The sequence below is a fragment of the Pholcus phalangioides genome, unplaced genomic scaffold (assembly GCF_987345545.1).
Source record: "Pholcus phalangioides strain wild (caught in Gottingen) unplaced genomic scaffold, Ppha-v1.0 ptg000020l_1, whole genome shotgun sequence".
Lineage (NCBI taxonomy): Eukaryota > Metazoa > Arthropoda > Arachnida > Araneae > Pholcidae > Pholcus > Pholcus phalangioides.
The window spans coordinates 4,014,483-4,028,028 of NW_028301613.1; the positions used below are offsets into that span (position 1 = coordinate 4,014,483).

At 42.4% G+C, this 13,546-nt stretch overlaps 1 protein-coding gene across 2 annotated transcripts in view; it reads right to left on the reverse strand.

Annotated features, from left to right (window-relative positions):
- Nucleotides 1-12,890, reverse strand: part of LOC149070774 (solute carrier family 52, riboflavin transporter, member 3-A-like) — a 63,910-nt gene extending 51,020 nt beyond the window's left edge. Inside the window, exons 1-3 of one of the 2 annotated variants that reach the window (XM_089248835.1) lie at nucleotides 12,588-12,890; nucleotides 8,661-9,194; nucleotides 7,391-7,648 (exon numbers count right to left, since the gene is read on the reverse strand). In XM_089248835.1, coding sequence (XP_089104961.1) covers nucleotides 7,391-7,648; nucleotides 8,661-9,194; nucleotides 12,588-12,767 — 972 coding nt within the window. In that variant the 5' untranslated portion in view covers nucleotides 12,768-12,890. The remainder of the gene's footprint in view (nucleotides 1-7,390; nucleotides 7,649-8,660; nucleotides 9,195-12,587) is intronic. The other variant, XM_089248834.1, reaches the window with a different exon arrangement.
- Nucleotides 12,891-13,546: the final 656 nt, after the last annotated feature.

Consider the following 13,546-nt stretch of genomic DNA (forward strand, 5'->3'; position numbering starts at 1 on the left):
AGAAATACAGGAAATTGGGATTCCATATACGGGAAAATGCGGGACATCGCCAATTATCGCCAAAAATGACGCCAAATCCGAACAAAGTTGCCAAATATTGTAGAAAATACGGAAAATCACAGTAGCGCTAAATGAAGCATTACTGCAAATTGCACTGGATTAAAATGAATTCCACGAAAAAAAACGTTCGCTAAGACAAATGTGGGAGATTAATATTCTCATTTATAGTTGTAATTATCACAATATAATTTATGAGTTGAAAAATAATTTCAATCTTTGACTTCAATAAAGAATAAAAATTCAAGTAGACTTCGTGTAAAATACGGGAAAAACCGGGACAATTTTGCAAAAAAGTGGGAACGGCCAAAAATACAGAAAATACCGGGACTGTCCCGGGAAATACGGGACGTATGGTCATCCCAGGTATATTTGGATTCTAAATACGGGACATCACCAATTTTCGCAAAAAATCATGCCAAAAGTGAACAAAACTCTCAACTGTGAAATCACTGCAAAATTGACAAATGGCAGGAAATGAAGTCCTTCTGCAGGTCGCAGTATATTAAAATGAATTTCATGAAAAACGTTCGGGAAAAATTACAAATATGTTAGAATCTATCATAATTGTAATTTTTCCCGAACGTTTTTTATGGAATTCATGTTAGATGAATATTTATATAGTCACTAGCTGATACCCAGCGACGTTGCCCGTCAAATAAAAATTTTATATACGTATAGCTTATTAATTATTTCTCAATCAAAAAAATTTCTGCATCAAGTAAGAAAAAATTACTTTTATTTTTAAATATTTTAATTAAAAACTTCAGGCAATCGCTTGTGGATACACAATATCTTTGGTTTTTCGATCTGGTGTGTAGATGTACAAATTTTTGGGATTACCAACACGCGAACAGGTGACGTAAAGCTGTCCGTGTGAAAAACAGGGCTCAAGTAAGTTGATACCTGCCACTGCTAACGACTGGCCTTGCGCTTTGTTGATTGTCATGGCAAAAGCTAAACGAATCGGGAACTGTAATCGCTTTATAGCATTTCTTCAGTGATAATTGGGATAGGACCCATTCAAGTATTACGTAAGCAGATTATCAGCCATTTTTGACCCCCTCCCTCCCCTTGTCAGCAAAAGTCAGCAAAACACTGGGTCTCTACGGGAATTCTTCCATTGCCAAGTTTGATCAACTGATGTGAAAATGATAGCAGTGCCGAGTCATTTTGCAGTTGAACTCGCATGTTGGTGGATAATGATAATTTTTTAGCTTCGTGCCAGAGTGTTGATGATTTGAGGCAATCATTGAGTTCATCAGCTGGCGTTGAACATTTTTATTCCCAATTTTGTCGTCGTAGTTATTGTTCTCTGTTGTTAGCGACGTCATACGTCCAGCTTGTGCAGCGAATACTATTCAAACACCTTTTAAACATTTTTTTAAGTTGGATGCGATTGTCTATGCCTCTACGATGGACGGTTGATGAGATAAAGGCCGCATTAGCACTTACAGGATACCCTGTATATAAGCTAGCAGAAATACCCGGCGCTCTTCCCGGATTTTCTTCAATTACTGAGAGGATTGGAAAAGTTACAAACCGTTATAAAGGAATAAACTGTTATAATAACAGAATTAAAGGTGTGAAAAACCATTGTAAAGGCATATATACACACGTCTGAAACGCACTGTTAGGGAACCACGGTAACCAGAGTAAACGTTCCGAAGGTATTAATAAGTGTAAAATAAATTGTTGTTTAATCGTAAAATAATTGTTGAGGCCCCAAAACCATTGTTGTCCGACCATTTTTTGCCTATTTCGAGCATTTGCCCAGCTCTGGCGAACTTTTAAAGTAGCCTACGGTTCAACCCCGGTCCTGTTTGGTATATATGCAAAATCTGGCGACGATCGGCCTAAAACTGTAGATTTGTATAAAGAACATACATACATACTTTCACATTTATATATAAGACTAGCTGATACCCGGCAACGTTGCTCACCCCGTAAAAAATTTATATACTGTATGTATAGCTTATTTGTCATGGCAACTGAATGGCATTTCTTCAGTGATAATTGGGATACGTGTAATGAAGACGCGTCTTCTCCTTTGGCACAAATCCGGTTAGAATCGTTGCTTCAATGATGTAATTGTGCAATTTCTTCACGCAGAGTCTTGGTGTCTCCAAATTTCTTAAAAGAATTATAGGTGCTCCGACTTTGAGGGTCAAGTTGCGCGGTATATCCAGAGTTCAGAAATTCTGCAGGATACAGAACTGTCTGTGTCAGTGTCAACCGATTTGTTAGATGTGGAGTCTCCTGTAATAATTTTTAGGATTTTTTCGTTGATCTTGATCGCACTGTCATTTTTCGGTGCCAGAATCGCTCTCAGAAAGCCACTCATGGTTTCGGTGATTTTGTTGAACGTTGGTGAAGACTTTGTCTGCAACTTCTTGAACTGAGTTTAACAACTGGCAAAATCCATATGGGAACGTAATCAGTCCAGTGCTTGGATTTACGGGAATTCTTCTATTGTCAAGTTTGATGTAGAAACGATAGCAGTGCTGAGTAATTTTGCAGTTGAAACTCGCATATGTTGGTGGATAATAATATTTTTTTAACTTCGTGCCAGAGTGTTGATGATTTGAGGCAAGCATTGAGTTCATCAGCTGGCGTTACACATTTTTGTTCTCAGTTTTGTCGTCGTAGTTGTTGTTCTCTGTTGTTAGTGACGTCATATGTCCAACTTGTGCAGCGAATATTATTCAAACACCTTTTAAACATTTTTTAAATTGAAACGATACCTCTACGATGGGCGGATGATGAGATAAAGGCCGCATTACACTTACAGAACACCTTGTATATAGGCTAGCAGAAATACCCGGCGCTTCCCGGGTTTTCTGCAATTAATGGGAGGATTGGAAAAGTGACAAACCATTACGAAGGAATAAACTGTTATAATGGCAGCATTAAAGATATGACAAACCATTGTAAAGATATATACACGTCTGAAACGCATTATTGGGAGCCATGGTAACCAAAGTAAACTTTCCGAAAGTGATTGTTGAAGCCCCAAAACCATTGTTGCCCGACAGTTTTTCGCCTATTTCGAGCATTTGCCCAGCTCTGACGAACTTTTAAAGTAGCCTACGGTTCAATCCCGGTCCTGTTTGGTATATATGCAAAATCTGGCGGCGATCGGCCTAAAACTGTAGATTTGTATAAAGACCATACATACATACATACATACTTTCACATTTATATATAAGACTAGCTATAATACCCGGCGCTGCCCGGATTTTCTTCAATGAGGCTTTTTTGGATCACGTGATATCTCCCTCTCTTTTTCTTGAGGGACATACAAACCGTGTCCAAGTTAACCAATATGGCGACCTGCGCAATTCATGAAATAAACAAATATAGATTTACACAGAAACGTAGAAATGAATATATATTTTTCTTTTTTTAAGGGGCGCTAGGTATTTCGACCCCCCCCCCTGAACTTCAAGTTATCCATCTGTCTGTTCCAGCTTCCAAAAATCCTTAGTTAAAGCTGTGGAATTTTTTCGATGCACTTTTCACGGGCTCATAACTAATTTTAAAATATCCTAACCCACATGAATTTATGCAAATAAATATCAAAAGAGACAATATGGAGACATTAATTTTCATACTTGAGAAGATATAAATGAAATCAATGGTATTGCTCGAATATCCAACTCAAAAGTATAGGTTTGGCTAATCACTTCATATTTAATCTCCTGGGCTTCGTATATCTCTAAGCGAACTGAATATTTCAAAAATCTAGAATTCAATACAATTTTTAAAATTGTTGATGGGGCGGAAAATCCCACTAATTTCCGCATTTCTACAGTAAAATCGACAATTTTAGCACTGATTTCTATGAGGATCACCCTTTTCCTGACACTCAAAGCGATGCTGATGATGATTATGACGTCTATTCAAAAAGCCTCATTACTGAGAGTATATTGAAAATGTGGCAAACCATTATGAAGGCATATACACGTCTGAAACGCATTGCTAGGGAACCACGGTAACCAAAGTAAACGTTCGGAAAGTGATTGTTGAGGCCCAAAAACCATTGTTGCCGGACAGTTTTTTGCCCGTTTTGGGCATTTGCCCTGGGCTGACGAAATTTTAAAGTAGCCTATCGTTCAAGTCGGGTCCCATTTGGTATATATGCAAAATTTGGCGACGATCGATCTAAAATTGTAGATTTGTATAGAGAACACACAGACAGAAAATCAATTTTATATATATAGATTACTAGCTGATACCCGGCGACGTTGCCCGCCCCGTAAAAAATTTATATACGTATAGCTTATTAATTATTTCTTAATCAAAAAAATTTCTGCATCAAGTAAGAAAAAATTACTTTCATTTTTAAATATTTTAATTAAAATCTTCAGGCAATCGCTTGTGGGTACACAATATTTTTTCTTTTTCCATCTGTTGTGTAGATGTACAAATTTTTGCTATTACCAACACGCGAACAGGTGACGAAAAGGTGTCCGTGTGAAAAACAGGGCTCAAGTAAGTTGATACCTGCCACTGCTAACGACTGGCCTTGCGCTTTGTTGATTGTCATGGCAAAAGCTAAACGAATCGGGAACTGTAATCGCTTGAAAGTGAATGGCATTTCTTCGGTGATAATTGGGATACGTGGAATGAAGACTTCTTTTTCTTTGTCACATCCAGTTAGAATCGTTGCTTCAATGATGCAATTGTGCAATTTCTTCACGCAAGGTCTTGGTGTGCCCAAATTTCTTAAAAGCATTATAGGTGCTCCGACTTTGAGGGTCAAATTGTGTGGTGGCACACCCGGAATATCCAAAGGAGTTCAGAAATTCTGCAGGATACAGAACTAAATGTCTCTGCCGTGTCTGTGACAGTGTCAAACGATTTGTAAGATGTGGAGTCTCCTGGAATAATTTTTAGGATTTTTTCGTTGATCTTGTTCACACTGTCATTTTTCGGTGCCAGAATCGCTCTCTCACAAAGCCACTCATGGTTTTGGTCATTTTGTTGAATTTTTGGGAAGACTTTGTCTGCAAGTTCTTGAACTGAGTTTAACAACTGGCAAAATCCATTTGGGAACGTAATCGGTCCAGTGCTTGGGTCTACTGGTTGGTCAACTGATGTGAAAATGATAGCGGTGCTGAGTCATTTTGCAGTTGAACTCGCATGTTGGTGGATAATGATAATTTTTTAGCTTCGTGGCAGGGTGTTGATGATTTGAGGCAAGCATTGAGTTCATCAGTTGGCGTTGAACATTTTTATTCCCAGTTTTGTCAGCGTAGTTGTTGTTCTCTGTTGTTAGCGACGTCATACGTCCAGCTTGTGCAGCGAATATTATTCAAACGCCTTTAAGGCATTTTTTAAATTGAAACTATACCTATACGATGGGCGGTTGATGAGATAAATTCCGCATTATCACTTACAGGATTACAGGACAACCTGTATATAGGCTAGCAGAAATACCCGGTGCTTCCCGGGTTTTCTGCAATTAAATTGGAAAAGTGACAAACCGTTCTAAAAGAATAAACTGTTATAATAACAGAATTAAAGGTGTGACAAACCATTGTAAAGGCATATATTCACGTCTGAAACGTATTGTTGGAAACCACGGTAACCAAAGTAAACGTTCCGAAAGTGATTGTTGAGGCCCCAAAACTATTGTTGCCCGACAGTTTTTTGCCCATTTCGGGCATTTGCCCAGCTCTGACGAACTTTTAAACTATCCTACGGTTCAATCCCGGACCTGTTTGGTATATGTGCAAAATCTGGCGACGATCGGTCTAAAACTGTAGATTTGTATGAAGAGCATACATACATACATACATACATACATACATACTTTCACATTTATATATAAGATGTGAAAGTATGTCTGTCTGTATGACCCAAGAACTAGACTGATTACGGTCCCAAATGGATTTTACCAGTTCTTAAACTCAGTTCAAGAACTTCGAGACAAAATCTTCCCAAACATTTAACAAAATCACCAAAACCATGAGTGACTGAGAGAGTGATTCTGGCACCGGAAAATGACAGTGTGAACAAGGTCAACGAAAAAATCCTAAAAATTATTCCAGGAGACTCCACATCTTACAAATCGGTTGACACTGTCACATGACAGTTCTGTATCCTGCAGAATTTCTGAACTCTTTGGATATTCCGGGTGCACCACCACGCAACTTGACCCTCAAAGTAGGAGCACCTATAATGCTTTTAAGAAATTTGGAGACACCGAGACTCTGCAATGGCACCAGACTCTGCGTGAAGAAATTGCACAATTACATCCTTGAAGCAACGATTCTAACTGGATGTGCCAAAGGAGAGAAGGCGTCTTCATTCCACACATCCCAATTATCACTGAGGAAATGCCATTCACTTTCAAGCGATTACAGTTCCCGATTCTTTTAGCTTTTGCCATGAGCAATCAACAAAGCGCAAGGCCAGTCGTTAGCAGTGGCAGGTATCAACTTACTTGAGCCCTGTTTTTCACAAGGACAGCTTTTCGTTGCCTGTTCGCGTGTTGAAAATCCCAAAAATTTGACATCTACACACCAGATGGAAAAACCAAAGATATTGTGTATCCACAAGCGATTGCCTGAAGTTTTTAATTAAGAAATAATTAATAAGCTATACATATATATTTTTTTACGGGGCGGGCAACGTCGCCGGTTATCAGCTAGTTCATATATAAGATAATTATAATATAATTTATGAATGGGGACAATAGTTACGATCTTTAATTTCATTAAAGAATAATAATTCATTTGCAGCTGAAGATGCCTGCCTTCGCTTCATTCGAATCTGAAGGAACCTGCCTTCGTTCCATTCGAATCTGCCTCTCCTTCATTCGCAGCTGAAAATATCTGCCTCGGCTTTATTCACAGCTGGAGATGTCTGTCCTCGCTCCATTTGAATCTTAAGATGCCTTCCTCCTCTCCATAAGATATCTACCTCCGCTGAATTCACAGCTGAAGGTGCCTGCCTCTGCTCAGGCCAGGGTATCGGGGAGCAATCGCCTTCCCAAGAACCGAATTTAAGCAATTATATGGGGAAATGTTTCTGTCTCGTAAAATACGGGATGTGATTCAAAGAACTTGCACAATTCCTCCCCCCCCCCTACATGGATCCGCACCTGGCGCCCCCGACCACGTTTTTGTTTTTGTCGATAAAGCTTTTTTTCTCCCTTTCAACTCGGATTTAGCACCCTCTCTTGGACTGGAATTGGTAGCACGACCCCAGAGTCGCCCCTGATCAAGGGAGGAGAGATAACCCCCCCCCCGAGACTTTCAAGTTTTATCACCGCCTATGCTCTTGATAATTGGTGCCAGTTATCAGTTTGGTATGTACTACGTACCTGTATGGCTGGGAACACTCCAAAAGTCGCCACGCTGGCCCATCCTTGAAGTAAAAGAAGATACCAATAGATCAAGTTGGTCCTGAAACTGCCTCCGTCTCGGGACAGGCAGTCCCTGGACCCTGCATCCGAGTGAGCGATGTAGTACCCATAGCTGCCGCCGCTGCCACCGCCACTGAAGCCCTCGATGCTGGACATCCTGACAGTCTCTAATTCTAGTGTCCCATCTTCGGCAGGAGATTTCCTCGGTAACTCCACCTGGAATACGGGACGTACGACTTGAGATGGATGATGTCCATAAAAATGGAAATTATTTTGGACTCGACGTTTCGTCCCCGACATTTCGCCCCTTGTACGTTTCGTTTCCAATACACGTCGCCTTATCTGACTGTATGAGTGACCAAGTGACCTCGAGAGTGGCCATATGAGTGACCATATAAGTGGGTCATTACTGTATGAGTGAGAGAGTGACTGTATGAGTGGCACGTGACTGTATGAGTGGCACGTGACTGTATGAGTGATCAAGTTAACCACATGCACATGAGCAAGTGTGAGTGGTGGTGAGTGGGTCATGACTGTAAAAGTGAGAGAGTGCCCATATAAGTGGGTTCACTCATGACTGTATGAGTGAAAGAGTAGCTGTATGAGTGAGAGAGTGGCGGTATGAGTGAGAGAGTGACTGCATGAGTGAGTGACCATATGAGTGATCAAGTTAACCACATGCACATGAGCAAGTGTGAGTGGTGAGTGACTGCATGGTTGAGTGAATAACCACATGAATAATCAAGTGAGTGACTATGAGTGACCAAGTGAGTGATCGTGTGAATGACCGTTTCCGTGATCAAGTTGGTGACCGTATGACTAACCAAGGAAGTGAGCAGCTATAACGGATCATATCAAGGAATATATCAAGTTAGTAGCTGTATAAATGACTACACTCACTTTGACTCTCTCATATGGTCATATACTGTCACTCACTCATGCGGTCACCTACCCGCTCACTTGTTCACTCATACAGTCATGCACCCTTCAATTGGTCACTCATGCATTCACTTGATCACTCATACGGTCACCTCGTTGGGCATTTTGCCTGTTGTGGTGTTCTGCTCGTATTTGTATTTAATTTGATCGCTCATACAGTAACTCACTTGGTCACTCACATGGCCAGGGAAGGCGAAATAACTGGGGGGGGCGAAATGTCGGAGGCAAAATTTCCATAAACCAACACACGCACGCACCCACCAGGGATGTGTCCTACATTGATACTCACCATTTCCTTCCTGCAGATCGGAAGCCAGTCCATCATGCAGAACGAGATCCAGCTGAGAAGCACCATGGCTAGTAAGAACCCGAAGAACCATTCTGGTTCGAACCTCGGCACGTTGAACCGTCTCACGGTAGTCCCGTTGTGGTCGTCGTCGAAGAATACGTCTTCCAGGTCGGTGTCGTTGAGACAAATCTCCTCGTCGATCCCCTGAGCGCTGCCGACCAAGCTTGGCAGTAGTCCGCTGAGTCCCTCGCCAGCCAGGTAAGGGATCAGGTAGATCGGTTTGAAGTTGGCCATGTAGGGCAGGAATACCACGGATGAAGTGCAGTCGACTATGGACAGTCCAAACGACAGCACGTACAGTGCCAGAGATATCTCGTGGCCGGACACCTGGATCGTCGACGTCCAGAAGAAGATCAGCAGGAGGGTCGAGACGGATCCCAATGCCAGCTGGACGTGGGTTCCGGATCTTTCGTTGATGGCCCTCGGACAGCAGGAGTTCAGCAGCCCGTACATGATTGGCCCAATGTTGGCAATCTAAAATAAAGAGAAAGTTTGAAGTTCTTTCTGCGTGTATCGATACGGGGTGTCACATCGATAAATTCGAGTTACGTCACTTTCCAAACTTTCTCCCCCCCCCCACCCCGGTATAGCAACTGGATAAATCCAGGCCAACTCATCATCAGCCGTTAATGCACAGTGTGACGTCAGTAATTTTGCCAATAGCTATCCCCTATGCCGTTTTTTTCTAATGATTAGGCGGCACTATGACGGAGATAGAGGTGGGGGAGCATGTGAGGCAATGGCTCTCCTCCCCTTCCCCAGCGTCAAAGGAAGAGCCAACTGACCTAATGCATATGCTATGGATGTGTATATATACATCATCATCATCATCATCGTGCACCCCCCCCCTCTCAGAAGTTCAAGTCTATCTCCGCCTACGGACGTCACTTTCACATCACACTGAACAGCAACTTAGTTTTTCCACCCTCTATGAGCCCGTAAAGGATTTTTTTAAGGCGTCTGGACATTGCAAAGAAAGATGTATTCACTGTCCGGAAACCTCGGAGCAAAGCTATATCACTGACATCACTTTGGGGATTCATTACTGGACTCTGGACGCACGAGCCCCCTACGCATTTAAATGATTTAGGCGGGGGGGGGGGGATGTACTTGAAGCATGAAAGCTTGTGAACCACTGGTCTGAAACAGAGGTTTCAATTCATAGGTTCTGAACTTTTTTTGTGGTCCACGTACTCCCTTCCCCCTTGTGCTAATACAATGAAGGCCACAGACCCCTTTCACAAAACAGTATTCAGTATATAGCAATGTAAAAATAATGAACTGTTTTCTCATCCAAGCCCCATAGACCCTAGTTAAGAACCTCTTTTCCAAACTTTAGTTCGCAATATTCTGAGAAATACTTCAATCTTACGGGAAGGGAACTTTTATGTAAAATACACTGAAGAGCCAAAAAAACTGATACACCTGCCTAACATCGTGCAGGGCCCCCCGCGAGCCCGCAGAAGTACCGCAACACGACGTGGCATGGACTCGACTAATGGCTGAAGTAGTGCTGGAGGTAATTGACACCATGAATCCTGCAGGGCTGTCCATAAATCCGTAGGAGTAAGAGGGGGTGGAGATCTCTTCTGGACAGCACGTTGCAAGGCATCCCAGATATGTTCAATAATGTTCATGTCTGGGGATTTAGGTGGCCAGCGGAAGTGTCTAAAGTCAGAAGAGTGTTCCTGGAGCCACTTTGTAGCAATTCTGGACGTGTGGGGTGTCGCATTGTCCTGCTGAAATTGTCCAAGTCCGTCGGAATGCACAATGGACATGAATGGGTGCAGGTGATCAGACAGGATGCTTACGTACCTGTCAGAGTCGTATCTAGACGTATCAGGGGTCCCATATCACGCCAACTGCATACGCCCCATACCATCACAGAGTCTCGACCAGCTTGAACCGTCCCCTGTTGACATGTAGGGTCCATGGATTCATGAGATTGTCTCCATACCCGTACACGTCCATCAGCTCGAAGCAATTGGAACCGAGACTCGTCAGACCAGGCAACGTGTTTCCAGTGCTCAACAGTCCAATGTCGGTGTTGTCGGGCCCAGGCGAGGCGTAAAGCTTTGTGCCGTGCAGCCATCAAGGGTACACGAGTGGGCCTTCGGCTCCGAAAGCCCATATCGATGATGTTTCGTTGAATGGTTCGCACGCTGACACTTGTTGATGGCCCAGCATTGAAATCTGCAGCAATTTGCGGAAGTGTTGCACGTCTGTCCCGTTCTTGCATGATCCTTTTCCGGCCGCAGCGATGTTGCAGATTTAATTTTTTACCGGATTCCCGATATTCACGGTACACTCGTGAAATGGTCGTACGTGAAAATCCAAATTCCATCGCTACCTCGGAGATGCTATGTCGTTCCCATCTCTCGTGCGCCGACTATAACACCGCGTTCAAACTCACTTAAATCTCGATAACCTGCCATTGTAGCAGCAGTAACCCAGACACTTGTTGTGTTATATAGGCGTTGCCGACCGCAGCGCCGTACTCTGATTGGTTCCATATCTCTTTATTTGCATACGCATGCCTTTACCAGTTTTTTTGGCTCTTCAGTTTAGTTGTCCTAGAACAGGGCCAAATTGAAACTTACCCAGAAGCCCGCGGGCCACCAAACTGAAGTATTTAGAATTATACGATGGTATCCACGTCACGGTCCTAAATAATTGAAGATTTCATTTATTCTGGAATTACCCTTTCATTAATTTATTTACAATTATTTACTCCTTTAATTCTGTGAAAGATTCCGAAAATATTACTTTCTTCTTTAATTATTACTTAAATTATTTTGAAATTAATTCTGGAATTATTTTTTTTGTTGTAAATTATGAAATTATTTTGTCACTAATTCTAAAATTATTTCTTTCAAGAAGGATTCTGGAATTATTCTCCCATTAATTAGAAATAATTTTACGAAATTCAGTAATAAATTCAATAATTCCGAAATTATTAATTTTAATTATTGTTAAGAAATTTCTTTCATTAATGTCGGAATTAATCTCTTCCGAAAATTCTGAAATCATTTTTCAGAATTTCTGTGAATTCTGAAAGTAGATACGCCATTTTAGAGACCGAATTTTCTCCCAACAACTGTTTGGGCCTCCTCGGGTGTGCTCCGTCACTAACCAGCCTACGGGTTTAATGACGTTACGTTTTCTTAATCGTCTGTCTTCAATGTTTCTAGCCATTTCCAAAAAAAAATGGTCGGTGGGCCACAGCAAAAAAAGCTCCGACGGCCATAACGTTGAAGACCCGTCCTAGAAAGTAACTAACTCCAAAGAGAAAAATTCCCCCACGTGAGACGTTTTTTGAATGCCAATAACAAGCCGAGAACAGTAGACGTGGTCCAGGACCTGGCCTGGCCACGGCGGAAGACTCATCGAGCCACCAAGCCGGGGGGGGGGGGGGGGAGATGCGACCCAGCACTTGAGCTGGGTACAGCGACGGGAAGGGCTCGCCTGACCCGCGTAGACGTGGACCTGGCCTGGCCACGGTAAACAACAAAGGGCTCGCTAGAGCTACAGCCATAGACTTGTGAATTTTCGCTATCTGCATCTTTTAAAATTTTGCAACTTTTTAAATTTATAACATTTTTTTAAATATGTTTTATTGTCGCGCATGATGTCAATAATGCATTTTTAATTTATATATGCATAATAAAGCACCCCAGTCCGGGTCAATGCCTAAAATTAGCAATTGTCGATAGACTGGGCCGGTGCGCGGTATGAAATGGAATGCCAGTAAAGCCAAATCATGGGAGGGAAAAAAACATTTTGGCGCAATTAAAAAGAAATTGTTATTGCGTTTTGCATGTTTCCCACGTACGCCTTTGAAAGATATTAGAATAGATCCTTATATACCTGTAAGGCCAACGTGAGACGCGACGCCAACTTCCATCCTTCGGGCAGCCTCTGTACCAGCAACGGGAGCTCGATCCACAGCCCCGTCATGGCGATCCACGACCCGGTCCCGTATAACACGCTTAGAGCGTCTACTAATAGGTTCCTACCGCGTAGGACCCGGCATCCGTATAGGTTCATCGCGCGGGAAAACAACGTCAACTCGTCATTTCAGCAGCAATAAATCCAAGCCGATCGCATCCCGTCCGTCAGACGAACTTTTACAAAGTTCATCGGCCAGTTTCCCCCCCACCACTAACGAGAGGCTTCCTTCATTCCAGACTCAAGGGTCATGTCACGGAGAGGAGGAAGAGAGCCAATCAGATTAGAGCGGCCGATGAATGATGGATAATCAATCTTCCGTCATCTCACAAGACTGAAAAACAACAATTGTTGACCGATCGAACCTTGTTGACGTCACAACGTCTCTTACCACTGTACAGAACGTGGATTCCAAAGACAGACGATTAGTAGGCGATCTCCCGCATCAGCCCGAAGCCAAAAACATCACAGTTCCTGGATTAGAACTTTTTTAATGGAGTCACAATTACCATAAGGCAGTATAATTAAAAAGTAGAGAAGATAATTCTCGATTTCAAAAATTCAAATGAGCCTTGTTGAAGACAAGGTGAAAAACGAGGCATAAGTTGGGACGGCTAAAATTACAGGAATGTCCCGTGAAATGCGGGTCACATGGTCATCCACAATATACACATCTCTGGGGCCCCTCGAGTGGCACAAATTCCTCATATCTGGACCGCGGACTGAAAGAGATTGTTTACCCCTATGCTAGAGTGACTACATGTCCCCCATATTTCACGGGGCATTTTTTTTTTTTTTCACTACTTCCACTATGTTCCTAGATTTTCTTTTAAAAAAAGCCGTCTCTTCCAGGTTAGGGGGGTTCTTAACCGTGACCC